This window comes from Carcharhinus amblyrhynchos, chromosome 3 (assembly GCF_965287045.1).
Source record: "Carcharhinus amblyrhynchos chromosome 3, sCarAmb.v2.hapA, whole genome shotgun sequence".
Taxonomy (NCBI): domain Eukaryota; kingdom Metazoa; phylum Chordata; class Chondrichthyes; order Carcharhiniformes; family Carcharhinidae; genus Carcharhinus; species Carcharhinus amblyrhynchos.
In genome coordinates this window covers 12,637,779-12,660,234 of record NC_137326.1, presented here as the reverse complement: position 1 = coordinate 12,660,234, position 22,456 = coordinate 12,637,779, and the positions used below count along the sequence as shown (strand labels likewise).

The 22,456-nt window shown below is 47.1% G+C and overlaps 1 protein-coding gene across 5 annotated transcripts in view; it reads right to left on the bottom strand.

Moving 5' to 3' along the window:
* Positions 1 to 22,456, bottom strand: part of sema3fb (sema domain, immunoglobulin domain (Ig), short basic domain, secreted, (semaphorin) 3Fb) — a 258,447-nt gene that overhangs the window by 36,732 nt on the left and 199,259 nt on the right. For all 5 annotated transcript variants that reach the window (XM_080181453.1, XM_080181449.1, XM_080181450.1 and 2 more), the window contains exons 6-9: positions 21,053 to 21,146; positions 17,973 to 18,092; positions 6,466 to 6,602; positions 5,090 to 5,204 (exon numbers count right to left, since the gene is read on the bottom strand). In XM_080181453.1, the coding sequence (XP_080037579.1) occupies positions 5,090 to 5,204; positions 6,466 to 6,602; positions 17,973 to 18,092; positions 21,053 to 21,146 (466 nt within the window). The remainder of the gene's footprint in view (positions 1 to 5,089; positions 5,205 to 6,465; positions 6,603 to 17,972; positions 18,093 to 21,052; positions 21,147 to 22,456) is intronic.

Below are 22,456 nucleotides of genomic sequence, written 5' to 3'. Positions count from 1 at the left end.
CTGTATAGTGCACAAGAAAAAATACTTTTTGCTGTACACCAATACATGTGACAATAATAAATCAAATCAAATCAAATTTGAAATAAGTAATTTCTTACGTCATGATACAAAATTAAAGAGTTTGACCTGTGCGGTTACACATGTCTTAAATATTTTAAAACATACAGGGCTTTTCAATCCAATTTTCCCTGGGACAATATTCTAACAGTGTCACTACATAGCCTCCCCTCTGAAAAAGGAGACTCTTATCCTCTCCTCTTGGGTGGGACCCAAAGCTCTAAAACAAGCAAAAAGATAGCCTTCTAAATGACTTTGCCAACCAGGATTTCCTGTCTTTTGAATGAATTTTGTGACACAGAATATTGAACAATACACTGGCTCCGTTAAAAGTTGAGTTGATCTTTGACAGCCAGGGGCTGTGGATATTTTGATTTGCTAAATATTTTTACATCACACTTCTGTCAATGAGTAAAACCCATTGGGTCAACAACAGTGGTCATTGGAGCTTTGCGGAAGTCACACATTGTTCAAATTAATGTTTGTAATCAAAATGTGGGATCTTGGATGGTAACTTAAGGTCAACGTTCCAATATTCAACAAATTGATAATATTTTCATTCTTGTGGACATGTGGGGGAACAAACAGGAAAACCAGGAAATAAATATAGGATCAAATGGGAACAATTCTGACTGTGATCTGGGAGTACTTTGATGCCACATTAAATGATTTTTCTCTACATTAACATATGCTCTTGCACTTGACAAGATTAAAGCACGGAGTGAGAGGCTTTGGACTTACACTGGTCACTGGGATCCACAGAAATCTTTTTTTGATCCATGGATTTGTTGGAATTTACATTGGGCAAAGACCAACATCTTTTCCCAAAGATAGGGGAGTCTAAATCTAGAGGGCATAGGTTTAAGGTGAGAGGGGAGAGATAGAAAAGGGTCCAGAGGGGCGATTGTTTTCACTCAGAGGGTGGTGTCTGGAACGAGCTGCCAGAGGCAGTCGTGAAGGTGGGTAGAATTTTGTCTTTTAAGAAGCATTTAGACAGTTACATGGGTAAGGTGGCTATAGAGGGATATGGGCCAAACGTGGGCAACTGGGACTAGCTTAGTGGGAAAAAGTGGGTGGCATGGACTAGTTGGGCTGAAGGGCCTGTTTCCATGCTGTAAAGCTCTATGTCTCTATGACATGTAAGAGTTCATCCTGTGTAGGGGAGACTGACGGGAGTACGTTCTCTTGTACTAGAGACTCTCAGGCCCCCAGAAACTGCTGGAAGTGACACTGAGCAATTCAGTCATTCAGTCCAAGGGTCACAATCCATGGGTGTTCAATCTGTGCGAACAAGGCCTTATCAAAGCTTACTCCAGATGCGGGCCCCACTGAAATATATTCTGAACCCTGAGGTCGGTGGCAAATTGTCTATCCGAATACATTATCCTGGCTTAATCATTACAGTAAGATTTCCACAGGGAACATCACAAGAGGTCACTATGTGGAAAATCAGTGGCCAGTCACTGCACCCTGCATATTCAATGGCATCACGCTGAGCATTATTCTCCAAAACTAAATATTATCTTTAGTTTTATGGGCGATGACAGCAAAGAGAAAACAGAGTCACCACCTGGCATGCTGAACGCATTGCCAATATTTTACTCGTGTGTTTGAGTGTGCTGACTGAACGCAATCCCTGCTTTCAGATTCCCATTTTCTTCTCTTCGTTTGAATGTGCTGTGGGGAACTTCATCGCAGCCGAGTAGGATTAACATTTTGTTTTGTCAATAGAATGAAATCTTTATTCGACCTCACGCCCGTAAGCAGGGCACACTCCCTGTTCAGCATCAAGTGCCACAGGGCTTTTTAATTATCAACGCTTCCTCTCGGGAATGGTGCAAGCACTTGCTAGACGGGATGACCCTGTGAGGGACAAAGGAGTTGAGAAGGGAATGGGGAGGTGGGAAGGTGGGGGGGTGGTGGAGGGGGGGGGGGCATTGATGGAACTTGGAGAGTGAGGCTCCCCTAGAGGAACAACAGGTCCAGTTGACCTAGCCACACTCCAGAAATGAAATCAAATGCTTCCTGTCAGCGTGACGGTCAATGAGATTCCTCATTGGAGGCTCCGGTTGGGAAGCAAACTAACTCAGCGTCGCTGAGGCCTGGAGCCCCCCGGGACGGCCTTTCGAAGCCAGGCTATTGCAAGCCCAGCATACGCATCACTCCTCAACTCCGCACGGTCTGGCACTGAGCCCGGACAAAGTAATGAGTTCTTTCTCTAAAAACAAGCAAACAGCATACCAACAAGAGTATCCAGTCACTAAATGGTCCTCGGGGTAAGGCCGCATACTTTACTGAATGAGGAAAGGGAAGCACGCTGATTTCACAGAACTGTGTTTTAGTTGCTGATAAATCATCAACTCTTCTGAAAGGGCTTGCCCTCGAATTTATTAACAGAGTCTAAAAGAATCTTTTCATGCATGCCAGGGGATCGAGGTGACTCTGAACCCTCCGCTCACCACCGCAGAAAATTCCCTCTCCACCCACCACCCTCCCCATCATTAATTCTGTGGAGTTGTAATTGGGTTAGAACAACACAAGCGATTGTGTGACGCAATCCTTCCACCCTCTCTGACCACCAGGCATTAGGATTGATGTCATTACTGCCCCCGTCACCCAGCGAGATTTATCTTCTGATTTGGACCTTCCGGGAGAATTACTTGCCAATCTCTATTAGTAATTGTACATTGCAATTATGAGGATAGTGGGCCTGGATGGGATGGACTTAGGATGTGGGTGTGACGGGTAATTAGGCCGGGCTATTTCCTTCCCTGAAGGACGTTAGTGAACCAGATGGGTTTTTCCAACAATCGACAAGGGATTCGTGGTCACATCCAATTCCAGATTTTTACTGAATTCAAAATTTCCCCATCTGACGTGGGGGGGGGTTTGAACCTGGATCCCTGGAACACTGGATTACCACAATGCCATTGCCTCCCCAGTCAATTCATCCTTTTTGCCATGAACGCTTTAAGCCTTCAGGGGCAGAACCTGTCTTTTTACCATTCTCTGGCTGTATCTGCCGGTGCTGCCTGAGCTAGCTTTTCCACAGGAGCCACAGTGTAAAACCGCGGCCAAGAGGTGTTAACGCACTATCCCCTTTGTGCCTACGCCCCCAGTAAAAACGGAAAAGCCACACTTTCCAACAGCCCCTATAGAATGCTTTGTGCTTTGAACTGGTGGAGTGCCTCCCAGTCACACCGCTTGGCTCGCCAGCCCAACTTCCTGGCAATTCTCATTTATTCTCAACTAAATCTATCAATTTGGCGAGCAAGTCAAACAGTTAGCACTCATTGTGCTATTGGTTCCTGATGCAGGTGATTAGATCCAGATTTGAAGCACAACCAAGGAAACATAGGGGCGAACATGCTGCACAGACCTACCCTGAGTATGTGTCAATAGACTCCAGAACTGTAAGGTACCGTATCTCCACACAACTCTCAATACTTCCATTGTTGAACATTGTTTGCCAGCCTTTTAAGGTAAATTCTGTCTTGTAACCTAAGCATTCTATAGGTGCTAGATTTCATAAAAATCAAAACGCAATGTTTTAGGATGCTTTCAGAAATCTCTTTCAATGTAAGCTGTAATTAAAGTAGTTAGATGGCATGGGGTAATGGTTTAATCAGTAACAAACTGGACACTGTACTTTAGCGGATCCTGTTGCTGTGTACCCATATATTTTATGGTAAAGTGGGTAAGGTGAGCCCTGGCATACAGCTGCCGTAGCATGTACCATAGCACCGTAGTTAGAATCTTACCATGATCTGGTACATAACCACGAGGCTTACCATGCAATGGCGCGCACAGACCTCAGAGCTGCTGGAGGTGGTTCTGTGTCACTGGTTTGCTGTGTAATGATTTCCAGATTTTTTTTGGGGGGGGGGGAGATGGAACAATCCCAGCAAGGATTTTCTGCGAGGAATTATACATCCTCTTCCCTTCCTCTCTCTCCATCTCCTCACATTACACAGCGATTCCCCTGGCGGAGCCTCTGTAAATGCTGCACTGTTTCTGGGGGTAAGGCCAGTCATTTTTCGTTTTAATCAGATCTGCTTGGAAACTCGCATTTCCACTGCCTCGGGGGCATTTTTGGAACAAAGTTGTGGGGTCCTTGGGCAGCGGATCAGGCTGTGCTCAGTAAGCGTAGAAATTTGTAGGATTTCTCTCAGGGCATCGGGCTATTCCAAGCCAATTTCTCAAGTTAAAGCCCATCAGGGTAGCACTAAACTCAGTGTGCTTACTCAGATTTCCCTCTCTCTCCATATGTCAGTTCAATGGTCTGTCTGTGATTAAAAGCCTAATTTGGAGAGATTAGCTCAATGTTCTTTCAGTAGAACAATTATAAATCTGTTTATAAAGATTGGGCTCATGATTTTACCAAATAGGGATATTCTGTCCCCTCACTTCTGACCCCCAGATATTCTTACAATACGAAAAAGTACATAGGATTTTGAAAAATTTATTTATTCGTGTCACAAAGTAGGCTTACATTAACACTGCAATGAAGCTACTGTGAAAATCCCATAGTTGCCATACTCCGGCGCCTGTTCGGGTACACTGAGGGAGAATTTAGCATGGCCAATGCACCCTAACCAGTCTTTCGGACTCTGGGAGGAAACCGGAGCATCCAGAGGAAACCCACGCAAACACAGGAAGAATGTGCAGACTCGGCGCAGTCAGTGACCCAAGCCAGGAATTGAACCTGGCCCTTTGCTGCTGTGAGGCAGCAGTGCTAACCACTGTACCACCATGCTGTTTAATGCCCAATATGTGATCCCACCATGCTACTCCATCACAAGCCAACATTCATGTTATTACATTAATCCTCAGAGTTATCAAGTGTTTTTAAGGTGGAACTGTGGTGGACTGTTGCTTTAAGAATTCGAAACCACTGCACCCTCCCATTGGCTATCGCTAAAATAAGTGTAGATAATATCAACTACAACAACCTGCATTTGTACGGAGCCTTTAACACAGTAAAATGTCCAATGGCATTCCCAATCATTGATTAGTAATTGGAATCACTTACGGAGCTCATCAAAGTGTGTCTCGATTCCATCAGGACCTGGCACTGAGCAGATGAGGCGAGCTTTCAGGAAAGTACTCCACTTGTTGACAAGGCAGCAGTGACCACCATCATCATTCTGCAAGAGAAAGAGTCGCTTAGACCAAAGAAGTCCATCTACTATCTCAGATGTGTGTTGAATAATAATGGAGTTATTGACTAATTGTGGCAATCAATCTCCACCAATTGGTCTACAACAGACCCAGGCAGGAAGGGAGGAAAAATCAGTCATAATTTTTCCAACCTTTTGGAAAGCATTGTTCCATAGTCACCTGTTCCTCCTAACCACGAGCAGCACTGTGGCACAGTGATTTATGTTGCCTCATAGCACCAGAGACCCAGATTCAATTCTGGCCTCAGGTCACTGTCCGTGCGGAGTTTGCATATTCTCCTCATGTTTGCGTGGATTTCCTCTAAGTGCTCCAGTTTCCTCCCACACACCAAAGATGTGCGGGTTAGGTTGACTGGCCATGCTAAATTTCCCCTTGTGTCAGTAGGGTTACAAAGAACAAAGAGAAATACAGCACAGGAACAGGCCCTTCAGCCCACCAATCCTGTGCCATACACATTGTCCTAAATAGACCAACTACCTGTATCCCTCTGTTCCCCGCCTGTTCATGTGTCTATCCAGATAAGTCTTAAATGTCGCTAACATATCTGCCTCAACCACCTCACTTGGCATTGCATTCCAGGCCCCCACCACCCTCTGTGTAAAAAAGCTTCCCCCTGCACATCTCTACTTTTCCCCTTTACCTTGAATGTGGGGTTATGAGGGTCAGGTTGGGGTGGGATTGTTGTTGGTGCACGCGCGATGGGCCGAATGGTCCCCCTTCTACACTGTAGGGATTCTATGATGCCACTCTGACCCCAGGTCAGGTGTCTCTCTGACTCTCTTTGGCATTTCTTCAGCGTGAAACACACCTCCAATGTACTTACTCAAAACCGACAGCTCCACTGAACTACGCCACCCCTTCCGTTCAACATTCAGATTGGTCACAGCTCACGGATATGGAAGGGCTGGGTTTTGACGAATTTTAACACTTTAGCTCCCTAGTTGGATGGAGAATTTCAGCTCCGCTAGTTGGGCTAAATTTAAACTCTGGCTGTTTAGCCCGAAGTGTAATGGTCTCAATGACAATCCCTCCACTTTCCGCATCCCTGCCTGTTCTAGATTTGACAGCAGATTGTTTTAACTCGCCCTTCTACTCATCCTGCCATCAGAGAGAACTCTCCCCGCAAGAAAGCAGGAGCGACGTTAACATTTTTTCAATCAGGACGCTCGATACTGCAGCTTCCACACCAGGGAGAATGTCGCGGAGTCTCCGATCGCACTCACTTACCAGACAGATCCTTCCGATCCTCGAGTGAATGGCTGAGCTGCCGCTGTCGCTGGATTTCTCCCGGAAGAAGAAGTAAAGTTTGTCGTCGTTTCTCTCGCCGCTGTCCGGGATTAACTGAGCGTGGACGAACGCTGGGTCTGAAACAAGGGAGGCACACAATGAACACTGATACACTAGGGAGAGGAAGACTTGCATTGATATGGTGTTTTTCACCGGACAATCCCAGTGTCTTTTAGCTTCTGAAGCACTTCTGAAATATCATCACTATTGTTATTTCGGACACACGGCAACCAATTTGCACGTAGCAGCTCCCACAGACTGCAAGATAATAATGACAAGATGATTTGGTTTATTGTTGTTCAATCAATATTGGCCATAATGCCAGGAATTTAATTCCTTGCTCTTCTTCAGAATAGTAGCCACAAGATCTTTTACTTCAACTGAAGTGTAGTAGGAGGATATCTGGCATAGCATAATGTGGAACTGGGTAATAGTACCCTCTACAGCTTAATGTAAAGAGACACACGATAGCATGTGGGGCGACATGGTGGCACAGTGGGGCAGCATGTTGGCACAGTGGCTCACACTGCTGCCTCACAGTGCCAGGGACCCGGGTTCGATTCTGTCTTGGGTCACTGTGTGGAGTTTCTCCCCATGACTGTGTGGGTTTCCTCTGGGTGCTCCAGTCTCCTCCCACAGTACAAAAATGCGCAAGTTAGGCAGATCAGCCATGTTATATTGCCCCTTAGTATCCTAACACAGGTGCGATGGGCTGAATTGCTTCCTGCTGCGTTCTGAACTTCTTTGTTTCTACAGAAAACAAAAACCTGAGAATTATGCTTCACAACCTGTAGCCTGTGAGTGTCCATCATGATGGCACAGTAGTTAGCACTACTATCTCACAGCTCCAGGGACCTGGGTTTGATTTCTGGCTTGGGTCACTGTCTGTGGGAGTTTGCACATTCTCCCTGTGTCTGCCTGGGTTTCCTCCGGGTGCTCTGGTTTTCTCCCACAATTCAAAGATGTGTGGATTAGGTTGATTGGCCATGCTGAATTAGTGTCCCGGGACGTGTAGGTTAGAGGGGTTAAGAGGGTAAATGTGTAGGGTTATGGGGTGGGATTGTTGTCGGCGCAGACTTGATGGGCTGAGTGGCCTGCTTCTGCACTGTAGGCCACTGTATGGTTCTTTGAGAATAGTGAGATCTCAGTCTATAATAGTGGGTGACAGGAGGACCTGTACCCAGTGGCTCAATGATGTTGACCCTATCTGCTGTTTTAGTCCGAATACAGGGAGACTTAGAGTTAAACACCAACTTGAACAAAAGGGGAGCTTCAGAACACCATTTGCAGCTACTTCCCAGGAGCTATTGTGAAGTCAGATTAGTGCAGGCCTGCTGAACAGACCCTACCCTTGTCTCTAGCCAACGTGAAATGAATGATGAGAGGCAAACGGGCCGAAAACTAGAAATATAATCAATTTATAAAATGTTGAAGGACTGTTATTTTACCTGTACTAATTCTGACTATTCCCAAACTCTTGCATAATGAGACTCAAAGGTAAAAAGGTCTGTTGGAAGTGTGATGGATCGGAATTGTACTGGAATCAAGTACGCATGCAGCAATTTGGACATGTTACTGACTGAACATGAGTTACTACCGACAGTTAGTTCTTGCGTGTTTATCTGGAAGCAGACCAAGTTATTATACATGTGGGCTCTGAACCTCATATGGCCAAGTAGTTTCGGGATATTCAGTAATACTGTAGCCGACCTCCCATGGGGCAGAAGATCTATTCAAGAAATTCCTTTCTCTTCTTGTTTTTCTCCCCCTAACCCACCCCCTACCCTGCTCGCCAATATATGAGATCATCATTGTATTGTATCACTTGGCAATACATTCTGTACTGAGGTGAGTGTTATAGCAAGAGATCCTGGCCTAGATGTACGATGGCGTCATGGGGACATTTCTCAGGTGCAAAGTGGGTCTCTAGGCACCCAGTATGGTCAACAGAGTGGGCACATGCTCACTGGGTGCCAGGAGTGTGCCACCATATTGGTAAAGGCAAAATAAGAGCTGGCCAGGGACCGTGGCTGAAATAATAAAGTCCTTTGCATAAGGAATTCGTAGGTCAGGAAACTATTTGAGATTTCCTTACCTCATGCATAATTGTTAAGTTATTTCAGAGGGCATTTAAGAGTCAACCACATTACTGTGACTCTGGAGACACCAGTAGGCCAGATCAGGTAAGGACAGCAGATTTCTTTCCCTAAAGGTTTTTGATGAACCCAATGAGTGGGATTCTGGCCATGCACATCCCAAGACTAGAAATTGACCTTTACATGGTCTGCTGGACTTTCTGTCCCCCCCCACCCCCCCACAATTCCCACGGTGGGGAGGACAGGAGAATTCCACACAATGGCTTTTTATGTCAATCCGGTCGTCTCATTGTCACTATTATGGGCAGCACGGTGGCACAGTGGTTAGCACTGCTGCCTCGTAGAGCCAGGGACCCGGGTTCAATTCCAGCCTTGGGTGACTATGTGCGCAGAGTCTGCACATTCTCCCCGTGTCTGCGTAGGTTTCCTCCAGGTGCTCCGGTTTCCTCCCAAACTCCAAAGATGTGCAGGTGAGGTGGATTGGCCATGCTAAATTGCCCCTTAGTGTCCCAAGATGTGTAGATTGGGGGATTGGTAAATATATATGGTTCATGGGATAGAGTCTGGGTAAGATGAGCTGTCGGAGATTCAGTGCATACTCACTGGGCCAAATGGCCTCCTTCTGCACTGTAGGGGTTCTATGGATGATACTGGATGTTCAATTGAATCTAAGTTTCTCAGCTGCTGACGTAGGATTTGAACTCACGTTTCTGGGTCATTCGTCCAGATCTCTAGATTGGTATCCCAATGATAAACCACTACTCTACCGTACCTGGAGTTTGCTCTTTGGTGACCCCTGCTGGAAAGGCATGTGTGGTTCAGGATTAGATTCGGTAGTGAAACTGCTGGATAATCTGCTAGCTCTGTCACTGCTCATGTGTGAATAATAATCACCAATAGATGCCAAAAACATCTGTTGAACTGTCTCCACGATAAGAAGTCTCACAACACCAGGTTTCCAGCTGTCTCCAGCACGGTGGCACAGTGGTTAGCACTGCTGCCGCACAGGACCAGGGACCTGGGTTCAATTCCAGCCTTGGGTGACTGTCTGTGCTGAGTCTGCACGTTCTCCCTGTGTCTGCGGGGTTTCCCCTGTGTGCTCTGGTTTCTTCCCGCACTCCAAAGATGTGCAGGTGAGGTGGATTGGCCATGCTAAATTGCCCCTTAGTGCCCCAAGATGTGTAGGTTGGGGGATTGATAAATACATGTGGTAAACAACTGTCTCCAGCACAGAGCCAATGGTCCCAGGAAGAGAGGGGAGAAAGGTGCTGAAAAAATAAGACTAATAGGTTGACAAAATCTAGTCTGGTTCGAAAAGAACTAAATCCCTACAGTGCAGAAAGAGGCCATTCGGCCTATCAAGTCTGCATCGACAACAATCCCACCCTGGCCCTATCTGTGTAACCCCACATATTAACCCTGCTAATCCCCCAGACACTAAGCTGCAATTTAGCACAGCAAATCAACCTAACCAGCACATTTTTGGAGTGTGGGAGGAAACTGGAGCACCCGGAGGAAACCCACGCAGACACGGGGAGAACGTGCAGACTCTGCACAGCCAGTGTCCCGGGACCTGGGTCCTGGCGCTTTGACGCAGCAGTGCTAACTGTTGGTTAGTTTATAGGTAGTAAGAAGTTTCACAACACCAGGTTAAAGTCCAACAGGTTTATTTGGTAGCAAAAGCCACCAGCTTTTGGACCGCTGGCTGCCCCTTTGACAGGTGAGTGGGAATGACCTGACAAAGGAGCAGCCAGCGCTCCGAAAGCTAGCGGCGTTTGCTACCAAATAAACCTGTTGGATTTAACCTGGCGTTGTGAGATTCTTATTGTGTTTACCCTAGTCCAACACCGGCATCTCCACATCATAGTTTATAGGTCTCATGGCATCAAATTATTTGGTGGTGCCCTTCATTCTCTCTTTGTTTAATGAACAAATCTGACCTTTTAAATAAATATGCAGGAATACATAGGGTAGAACAGGAAGAGGGAGGAGAACAAAGGATAAACCAAGGGAGAAAGAGATAGAAAAGAGGTCTATCGAGTAATGGGATCCGGAGAGTAACAAAAGACATATGTGCCGGAATTCTCCCGCCCTGCCTGCCACGGAATTGGAGCGGGCGAGGGGTGGACAATGGAAATGTCCGCTGACCTCGGGCAGGAATTTCCAGTCTCGCTCGAGCAGGACTGTAAAATCCTGCCTATAGAATCAGAAGGATAATAAGTCAGGGAAATAGAGGGAGGAACGGGAGAGGGCAGAAGTAGAAGAAAGGGAGAGACAAAGAGAGAGGGTTGGAGACAGGTAAAAATGGAAGGGCAGAGGAAATGAGAGAGGAAGGTAAATGGGGGCGGGCGGAGAAGGCAGGAGAAATTGTTTTCTGCTTGATGCACCTGACAGGGAATGTCGCTCACTCCTCATTAATCTGTCTGCCCTGCATCATGAGGCATTGCAGGCAATCTGGTTGAAACTGAACAGATAATTAGCCTCTGCTGTGGGAACAAAGAAGGCAGCGGGGAAAAAAAAAATGCTACGGCAGATAATGCTACAATTATGTTTCTTCTGTGCACAGTCCCCTGTGTACAGTCACAGTTACAGGTACAAAGCGTTACAGGAGGGCGCCCTGTCAGTCGACTCTGGGTCCCCGCCTGAGGATGGACCTAGTGCCCAGATCGATGGGAGGGAGGGAGGATCAGCTCGAATCTGCTCTCTACTTTTCCTTCTCTTTCGGCTGTGTGCTTCCTCTGTGTGACTTTACAGCACACGGATCTGCTTTGCTCTTGTAAAACGCTGACAGCTGGCAAAGATCAGAGCAGGAGAAAGCCAAACTTGCAAAGAAAAGGATGGTGTCATTTTTTTTTCACATTTCTAGAGCAATCTGTGCCCACGAATTGTTTGCTGCTGGGAGGCGGGGATGAACAGAACCAGGAATATCTTCTGTTGTGACAGGTGTTGTATCAGAGGAAATATTCATAAACCTTGTTCCAAAATGTCACTACACATAGCCACAGGAGCAACAGGTTATCACCTCTAGGGGAGATTTTGTTCCTCAGTGGTAATAATCATAGAATGCCTGCAGTACGGGAGGCCCAAAATCCCACCCATGCCCTATCCCCATAGCCCCACATATTTACCCTGCTAATGCCCCCCGGTACTGAAGTGGTTAGCGCTGCTGCCTCACAGCGCCAGTGATCTGGGTTCGATTCCCGCTTGGGGCCATGTCTGTGTGGAGTTTGTACATTCTCCCTGTGTCTGCGTGGCTTTCCTCTGGGTGCTCTGGTTTCCTCCCACAGTCCAAAGATGTGCTGGTTAGGTTGATTGGCCATGCTAAATTGCCCCTTAGTGTCAGAAGGTTAATAGGATAAACAAATAGGGTTATGGGGATAGGGTCAAGGTGGGATTGTGGTCGATACAGACACAATGGGCCAAATGGCCTCCTTCTGCACTGTAGGGGTTCTATGATTCTAACTCGCACATCTTTTGGACAGTGGGAGGAAACCGGAGCACCAGGAGGAAACCCACACAGACATGGAGAGAATGTGCAAACTCCAGAACTCTCCATTCACCTGACGAAGGGACTAACCCCGAAAGCTTGTGAGTATATTATCAAATAAATAGGTTGGACTAAAACCTGGCGTTGTCAGACTTTTTACTGTGTCAAACTCCAGATAGACAGTGACCCAAGGCTGGGAATCGAACCTAGGCTCCTGGCGTTGCGAGGCAGCAGTGCTGACCTTCAAGAGTTAAGCAAAGAGCAGATAAATGATAGACCGGCCCATTTGATAAGATGTATTTTTGTTGTATTACAAGGGCTGCTTAAATACTTGAAATATTTTGGCTTTTAACTGCTAACAACGTATAACTCAGTCATGCCGACATGAGCATGGCTTTAAACTGACACCAGTAACCCTAGAGCTGTGTCTATTTACACAGCTGCTGGAGGATGGGGATATCATACCAGCTGAGCCCAGCTGTCGGACACCACTCCAATGCCGCAACTAAACAGGACCAGAGTGCGCCAAGGTACGAGGGGGGGCGGAAATGGGACAGTTGATTATGAGCGGGCAAAGGCATGTAGAACATAATGAGGGAAAAATGTCAGTGACTGCCTCCTTATCCAGGCTTGGGAATGAAATCGCATTGTTAGCACACAGCACGGCAACTTGCGTTCAGTTTTGGTTTCCTTAGCCGACGATAGATGTTCTCGCTACGATGAGAGTGCAGTGAAGGATTCCCAGACTGATTCCTGGGATGGCGACACTGACGTATGAGGAGAGATTGAGTTGGGTAGGATTATATTCGCTGGAGTTTAGAAGAATGAGCGGGGGGGGGTATCTCATGGAAACCTGTAAAATTCTGACAGGATTAGACAGGGTAGAAGGAGGAAGAATGTTCCTAATCGTGGGGGAGTCCAGAACCAGGGGTGATAATCTGAGGATGCAGGGGAAATCTTTCAGGACTGAGATGAGGAGAAATTTCTTCACTCAGAGAGTTGCACACCCGTGGAATTCTCTACCAGAGAAAGTAATTGAGGCCCAAACATTATGTTTTCAAAAAGGAGTTAGATATCAGTCTTGGGGATCAAAAGATATGGGGGGAAAATGGGACCAGGTTGGATAATCAGCCATGATCATGAGTAGCAGAGCACAAAGGACCGAATGGCCTCCCCTGATTCTATTTTCGATGTTTCTATATTGGAAGCAAAAGCTCCTGCAACTAAGACTGGGGATCATTTTAACAACAACACTAGAAAGTAAAATTGGGTGAGGTGTAAAACTAGCCAGTCAGATTTTCCTCCAAGCAGCTTCTAAACTAAAGTAAATGTTTATTTATTAGTCACAAATAAGGCTTAATTAACACTGTGAAAACCCCCTAGTCGCCACACTCCGGTGCCTGTTCGGGTCAATGCACCTAATCAGCACGCCTTTCAGACTGGGAGGAAACCGGAGCACCCAGAGGAAACCCACGCAGACACGGGGAGAACATGCAAACACCATACAGCCAGTGACCCAAGACAGGAATGAAACCCAGGCGCTGTGAGGCAGCAGTACTAACTACTGGGCCACTGTGCTGCTGTGGTAAAGCTTAGGTTAAAATTAACTACAGGGTCTCACAAACGTCACAAAGCAGAGTACTCATGAGGAAGGGTGATTGGTCCATCCCTGTGTGGAAAACCACATCCCACTATCACAGCACATAATGAATAATATTAAATGGTTCCAAAATATCCTTCATTTTTCATACGTTGAGCTTTCTGACATTAGTCCCGAACTTGCCTTTTACCAGTTTGTGCTGCTATCCCCCATACCCTGCTGTCATGGCTTAATGGTAAGTTAATTTGTTGGTCACAAGAAAGGCTGATATAAACACTGCAATTAAGCTACTTTGAAAATCCCCTAGTCGCCACACTCCGCCATCTGTTCGGGTCAATGCACCTAACCAGCACATCTTTGGACCGTGGGAGTAAACCCATGCAGACATGGGGAGAACATAGAACATAGAACACTACAGCACAAACAGGCCCTTCGGCCCACGAGTTGCGCCGATCACATCAACACCTACCAATCTATAGACCTATCTATAACCCCCAATCCCATTAAACCCCATATACTCATCCAGAAGTCTTTTAAAAGACCCCAGCGAGTTCGCCTCCACCACCACTGACGGCAGCCGATTCCATTCACTCACCACCCTCTGAGTGAAAAACTTACCCCTAACATCACTTCTGTACTTTCCTCCCCGCACACTGTACACAGACAGTGACCCAAGCCAGGAATTGAACCCGGGTCCCTGGCACTGTGAGGCTAACCACTGTGCTAAACATGCTCCCCCTGTGGGCAATAAACAGGCCAACTGGCATCTCGGCCACTAATGAAACCTGTTCATATCTATTATTCCAGAAGAATTGCCAAATGCTCTGCTGGTTTACAATTCAAGGGAAATATTATCACTAATATATTACACACAGGGAGGGATTTTCCAGCCCCCCACCGTGGCATATTTTCCAGTGGGGGAGGCAGCTCTCCATTGGCCGGTGGTGGGGTCTTCCAGACCTGCTGATGCCACCGGTAGGAAGGGCTGAAAATCCCCAATCAAGAATTCCTCTTGCTCACTCATTTCTACATTGCGACAGTTCCTGTACTCCAGACACGCGCCAGCCGTTCATTCACTCACTGGTCCCTTTGTCTCATGAGTCTTCTCTGAATGAGAGAAGTTGCCCCTTTCTGAATTCCCTGATCTTAATAAACAAGCATCCTGGGGTTTATTAACAGGGGCATAGAGTACAAGAACAAGGAGGTAATGCTGAACTTATACAAGACACTAGTTAGACTTCAGCTGGAATATTGTGCATCGTTCTGGGCGACATATTGTAGGAAGGATGTGGATGCACTGGAGGGAGCACAGAAGAGGTTTACAAGAATGTTTCCAGCGATGAGAAACTTCAGTTATGAGGATAGATTGGAGAGGTTGGGATTGTTCTCCTTGGAGAGAAGAAGGAGATTTGATAGAGATGTTCAAAATCATGAGGGGCTGGAGAGAGTAGATCAGGAGAAACTGTTCCTGCTCGTAAAAGGGTCAAGAACAGAAGGGCACAGGTGTAAGGTAAATTTTAAAAGACGCAGGTGTGATGTGAGAAAAATCTTCTCACACAGTGAGTTGTTGGGGTCTGGAATGCATTGCCTGGGAGTGTACTGGAGGCAGCTTCAATCGAGGCATTTAGGAGGGCATCACTGATTACTTGAGCAGAAACAAGATGCAGGAGTACGGGGAAAAGGCAGGAGAATGGCACTAAGTCACGATATTCGATGGGAGAGTCAGCGCAGATGCGATAGGCCGAATGGCTTCCTTCGGTGCTGTGATTCAGAGGTTGCTTAACAAACAGTCGGTGGAAAAAAATGATTACGGCAAACTTGCTGTTCCGGCACCAATGGCAGGTTTTAGTTGAACATAACAAAATGTGTCCGTGTGTTTGAAACACAGTGGCCCTGATTTTACTGGCACACCCCCCTTGAAACCGGGGTGGGCGAGGCTCATCACAGAACGGCATTCTCTGTTGCCCTTGGACACGATCTTACGAGCCTCGGGCAGCGTGCCGGTGAAATTCCGGCCTGTGTTTTGCGTTCTGATGTACTGGCAACTGAATTACGATAATATAAATTACGTTTTATTTTTCTTTAGCTGGAGTATTTAAGTGCGATATTCAATATTGGCAATTTTGATTTTTTTTAAACGCTTTATCCGGTTAACCTGCTCTGCATTTTCTGCAGTTTTGAATTTTAAGCACTTGCAGCCTTCCCTTTGTCTCTGCCAATGCTGACACTCTCCGGCACGTTCTACACACAAAACATGAGAGCCGGTGGAAGGTGGGCTTCTGTTTCCCTCAGAGAGAGGCAGTGTAATCATACCCTGCACAGGCTAAGTGGCAGTGTTAACACCCCTTCACAGCCCCAGAGTCAAGAAAAATGCTTCCTCCCTCCAACAGGCTAATAACATCATTCAGCCTTAATGCGGTAGAAATGTCGACAGTTCATCTACAAAGAAAATAGGGAGAGAGGGGGGCTGCTGTGTCCTTTCAACATTTCCGGGGATGGTAATCCCGTGTCTGGAGCTACCGCAACAAGGGAAAGCTCAGAAATCCACTCCTCCCTCCAGCTGCCTCGCTCCCCTCAGCCTTTATTGTGGCAGACGCGGTGAAAGATGCGAGGCTGTGTGCCTGTCACATCTCGTCACCGTACCACATACCGCTCGGGATATGAGCTTGGCCTGCAGGTGGGAGGCTGCATGCAGCCGCAGTTCCTCAGCCCATCCGCAGTCACATCCTGGCGGAACAGCAGGACTGCAACCCAGCGAGTGGCCGATCGCACAGTGGGGTAAGGCCACTGTCAGGAAATAAAGAACGTCAGGCTGCCTGGGAGAAGTGACGCAGGGCCCAGGGCATCACTGTGGGACGAGTAACCAAAATCCCCCACCTGAGGAAACAGGAATGCCACATCAGTGTATAAGTAACCCTTGTCCAGCTGGATAAGAAGGCACTTCCACGGTGACGCAGTGATTAACCCTTGGCCTGCTGAGTGAGGCCACAGCCTTCATTTCCGCCCAGACGGGAATCCTTTAAAAATAGTGGGTGGGCCCCAGTTCCAGGATTCCGGTCCCCGTTCCCGGGCTGACTGATTTTCGGACAGGGTACGGGCTGGCACTCCCGGACCTGGCCAGCTCCATTGCTGAGATATCTGCTTCCCCTCCGCGATTCTCGAGGGGTCGGGCCAGGTTTTTGAAGAATGACGGTTCATGGCCCTTCAGAGGAGTCATGAACCCTGGTCTGCATGAGGGGACCTCTTATAAGGTACATTCAACTGATTCTCCTCATGCCCCCATGCCAAGCTCTGCCTCTTCATTCATGCCAATGGTACCTTATGCCACCTGTACCAAGCTGTGGCACTTCCAATACCCATTGTCTGATTATACACTGTCTAGAAACAATGAACCCTATTTGAAAGGGTGAAATTGGTAAGATAAGCTTTAAAGATTCATTCATAACCTTCTCCTATGTTGAAAAAATATAATTTCACAACAATCTAAATCAAAGTGTCAATCATCCAGACCCTTTAACAAGTATCAACAAAAAAACCCCATAAACACTTGAAAGCACTTAACTTGCGTAAACTAATATTATGAAATTGACAACAGAGAGCGGAGAGCCTGAGCTGTCAACCAATGTTCCCTCGCCTCCAGAACTAGGTGTTCCAGTACTCTGATAGCTGCGCAGGCTCTCATCCGAGCGTACATAATGAGGCTTGGCTGAGAGCCCAGACATCCATTAAGCTTGTTGAAAATGGTTGCCTGTATCCTTCTTCCTGGCTCGGCTGGCCTGTTTCCAGCCTGCATCTGCCCCTTCACCCCCACTGCCACCACCCTCACCCCCAGCTGGCTATCCACATCCCGCGTTTGTATGTTTTCTCCCAAGGTGAGTGGTTGAAGTCAGGAATTTTCTCGACTCCTACATCAAAGATGAAAATCTAACATCATGACAGACGGGGCCTCAGGAAAGATGTTGCTTTTGTTGGGCTATAACAAGCAGACCTATCTTCAAGCCAGTCCTCCATTCCTTTCACAACTTCTTGGATTTATCTCTGCCTTCTCGTCCAGTCTTTTGATCCTTTCCTGAATCTCGGTGATGATAGTTTTGTGAGGGAGCTGCAGGGTCAACACAAAGTTACAAGGCTGCGCTTGGAGAGGGGCTCAAAGGCTGGGCTGCAACCTGGGTCCCCCACACATCTCCCCCTCCCCCGATACCTCTTCCATTTGGTAGTAATTCTGGTACCCCAGAAACTGCAATCGATCATTGTGCTCACTCACCGTTCAACCAACGGGAATTGTACTGGTCGGTCCTCATGGCGGTTTGCTTGCCCATGGTGCGAAAGATGGCGGCGTCCGTTCCCATGAAGTCAATGTAGACGCCCGCGTAGAGCTCACCGTCTGCCAAGAGGTAAAAAGAACGTCTGCCTGAGAAAGAGCATGGTGGAGGGGAGGGGGATTAAATCAATCTAATGCAGTGGATGCATTAGATCGACAGCTGGCATACCAGACTAATATTCAAATGGAGAACAAGTGGCTATAGATACAACTACAACAAGTCTAAAGCAAATAAATGTGCATTAACTGTAAGAATGAATAGTCTTTTGCCCCCTCACTGTTGGTTTGCAGGAACTGTTCGTTCCTCTGTGTCCAATGGAGTTAACAAAACTGCAGGCTGGGTATGTGTTAGTATTATACTATTATTTCACAATGAGTTTGACATACTCGCTTAACAGGAACACAGGGGACTGGGTGATGAAGTGAGATGTCACTCCCCGTGTTGGATCATAGAATCCCACAGTTTGGAAGGTGGACATTTGGCCCATCGAGTCTGCACCGACCACAATCCCACCCAGGCTCTATCTCCATAGTCCCATGCAATTACTCTAACTATTTCCCCCGATACTCAGGGACAATTTAGCATGGCCAATCTGCACATCTTTGGACTGTGGGAGGAAACCGGAGCACCCGGAGGAAACCCATGCAGACATGGGGAGAATGTGCAAACAGCAACCCAAGCCAGGAATTGAAGCCAGTTCCACGGCACTGTGAGGCAGCAGTGCTAATCACCATGCCACTCTGTTCACCTCTGGCATTCTGGTTTGAATCCATATTGGGCTGCTGCGGATCAGAGTCTTGGCTTTGCACTGGCTCAGAGTGGCAAGGATCGGGTTAGTCTGGGCCAGGTTGCTTCAGGCTACAAATGTGTAGACGAGGACGTAACTACCTGTCATCTTCCATTAATTGGGGCGGCACAGTGGTTAGCACTGCTGCTTCACAAGGCCAGAGACCTGGTTCAATTCCCAACTTGGGTCACTATCTGTGTGGAGTTTGCACGTTCTCCCCGTGTCGATGTGGGTTTCCTCTGGATGCTCCAGTTTCCTCCCACAATCCAAAGATATGCAGTTTGGCTGGATGCTAAATTGACCCTAGCTTCAGGGGGATCAACAGGGTAAATATGTAGCGATACATATGAACAGGGTCTGCGTGGGATTGTGGTCGGTGCAGACTCAATGGGCCAAATGGCCTCCTTCTGCACTGTAGGGATTCTATGATTCAATGAAAGTTGGTAAAGAGATGGCCGTTCCCAAAGCTGAAATATGGAATGGTTCACCAATATCCTACAGGATGTGCTGAAGTGGGACAGTTCCCTACCGTATATATCTCCAACTAGTCCACTGAGTGCCCAAATCAAAGTTAGTTTCAGAGCACGCCAATATGCCCAGTTTACAGAAAAATTTTTTTTTAGAAACTGCTGTAAGCAGCAAGTCAGTCAGCATTTGGAACGACAGGTAAATATTTCTGAGTGTGGATGCCTTCATTGAGAATGCTGACAAGCCTATGAAATATTAACTGGTCTCTTCTCCATTTAGACACAAGAAGGCTGCTATGCACCACCTGCATTTTCTGATTTTTTTTAACCAAATTAAGGGCATATCAGGGAATGGGAAAAGCTCAATCCTTCACAGAATTCCTGAGCACAACAGACGAATGAGCAAATACACTGCGCAATCAAAACTGAGGACCCAATCTTGGAAGGGAACATGCAATGATGCCCATGCTTGGAATTGTTTGGAATTCAATGAGTCAACCTTGAAAAAGCTACCCAGATTACCACTTGGTGGATCAGTGTACCCCATCCCCCCCATCGCCACCCACTCTCCCCCCTCATGCACACACACACACACACACACACGTACACACATACACGCGTGTGCGCACACACAAGCACACACATAAACGCGCGTGCGCACATAGACACACATACACGCGTGTACACACACACACACACACACACACACACACACACACACACACACAGTGTTCAACTCAGCTCTGGGCATGAGCAGGGCAAAAGGTTCAGTCCGATTCCCAGGCAGAATTTTCCAATCCTGCCCGCTGCCACGGGAATCATTGTGGGCAGGATAGGGGTTGGACCATTCAAAGGTCTGTTGACCTCAGGTGGGATTTTCCAGTGTTGGATGGCTGGAAAATCTGGCCCCCAGTCTGTTCTAGTGTAACAGGTCTCAGTTGTGGCTGCAACAACTGGCTCCTGTGCCCCATAGCTGTGGAAATCAGGGGGCGGAGAGGAAGAAAATCAATAAAGATCACTGCTCCTGAATACTCTCAGGTGACCCCTTCTGGAATCTGGCTGCCTATATGGGAATGGAGGGAGGAAACGCTCGGTTGAATGATTTGCTAAATGTTCTGGTGGGTGCAGAGAAATGGCCACTTTGGTGAGACTGTAGAAGACAGTATGAACCCTTGAAAGTGGAACCCCTCCATCATCCAACCCTCCACAGGAGATGAGGAAAAAATTTTATTTTTTTTCCCTTGCACATTTCACACAGGAGGAGTTCTTTGACGGCGTTGGAGAGGGAAGGGGCAGTACAGGAAGGGCGGGGAGACAATTGAAAAGAATCCAAAACATGAGTCCGGGCACACATCTGGAAAGACAATCTTCCTTCAATGCAAATTCCAGTCTGCATTCCAGGTGTTCACTGGCGAAGGGACCTTAACCACGGACAATGATGTTCGCTGAATTAGTGCACCCAGAATCGCTCAAGCACACGCAAACAATCACAACAACATTGTTTGCCACTGACATACCGGTCTGATTGCCTTCAATCCATCCCCTGACAATGACTGGTGTTGAAAGTTAACTATTCCAGGGGGACCAGTCATCTACAGCAGGATAACATGCAAGGCCACCCACCCACTTCCCACTCGCTTCCACCCCCCACCGCCCCCTCTCCCTCCCGCCCCTGCAACTCTTCAACTCCACCCCACCCCCCTCCCCTTCCTTTTTGGACCTGTCAATAAAACTCGGCAGTGCCGAGGAAGAGTAGTGAAACACTCACTAATTAATGATGACACACTGTCAAGCTTGGGGTCATAGGAACACTTGCCCTTGCCTGATTCAACTTTTCCTGGTTCCAGATGGAAGATGTAGTCCTGAGAAAGTGAGGCAAATGGAGAGAGGGAGACAGGGAGATTAAAAAAAAGAGGGAGAGAGAGAGACAAAAGAAGGCGGGGGGGGAGAAAGAAACAACTTGTTAAACATTCACGGCAAAACTATAAGATAGCACAAATTGGTGATTGTCTCCTGTTTATAGAGAGACTGTGGAGTACGTCTCTTAATTAATTGTCTTTGTATAACTCTAAAATGTGCCTCATAGCACAATGCCAGATAAAACAGAAAACATTGTACAAATGTCCGTTGAAAAACATGCTTATTCCTCAATAAACTTTAAGATTTAGTGCTCCGGAAGCAGACATTCACACAGCAGGAGCACATGTCGGAAACTTCAGCGTACGGGTCAGTGCAGCTGAGTTGATGCCTGCACAATTTTCTATCCATTAATTGGGCGGAGAATGATGGAGGCAGCGAATGGGGCATGCTGACATCTGCAACCGGATTCCCGATGTACGTGTGCCCTTTGCGTGAACCCTCGCTCTGGGGAGACACTAAATTGTGAAACCCGCCCTGATATTTTATTAAAGTAACACAGTCTTTCAATGATGCACCTCCGAGCACACCACCAGTTGGTAGTCTACTGCCTTGCGCATGCATGGCTCATTAACAGAGAATCCCACTAAAAAATGCCCTCTGTACAGCCTAGTCCTCATAAAATGGGACAACATATGCCGCTGTTTGCTCCATCACTAATAGAGAACATATAAAACATCCCTTTATCACACACTCCCCTCGTACAATTTTCAATGTGCTTTCAATAAACACTCCCAAACACAACGCTATCAATCACTTTAACTCTACGCTGCAGTCCGAGGAAAAAGAAGTTTGTACATTGGCTACTATTTGACATCAGAGGATATTTGCCTTCAGGGAGTGACATCAGAGAAGAGACCTCTGTACCCCGATCTGATGATGCACGGGCAAAATCTCGTCCCAAAACTGTAAAGGATTGCCCACTATTATTCCATTTGAGGGGCTAGGTCTTCCTGGAATCCAGCATGCGCTTGCAGGATAAAGGTCTTTCCCCACCACACCCTCTCCTTTCAGGTCCTGTATAAAGAATAGTACAGTGTAGGAACAGGCCCTTCGGCCCACCAAGCCTGCCAAAATGACTGTCCAATTAACATCTACACTCTTCTGAATGGACGTGGTCGAATCCTGGAGCTTTCCAAAAAGGAGCGTATTCCATATCCCCAATAATTGCGTGGGTTTAAAAAGATTGCCGATTGTCACTGACACAATCCAACAGCGATGCAGGAGAAACCTCTTTACTGGTTTAAGAGAGGAG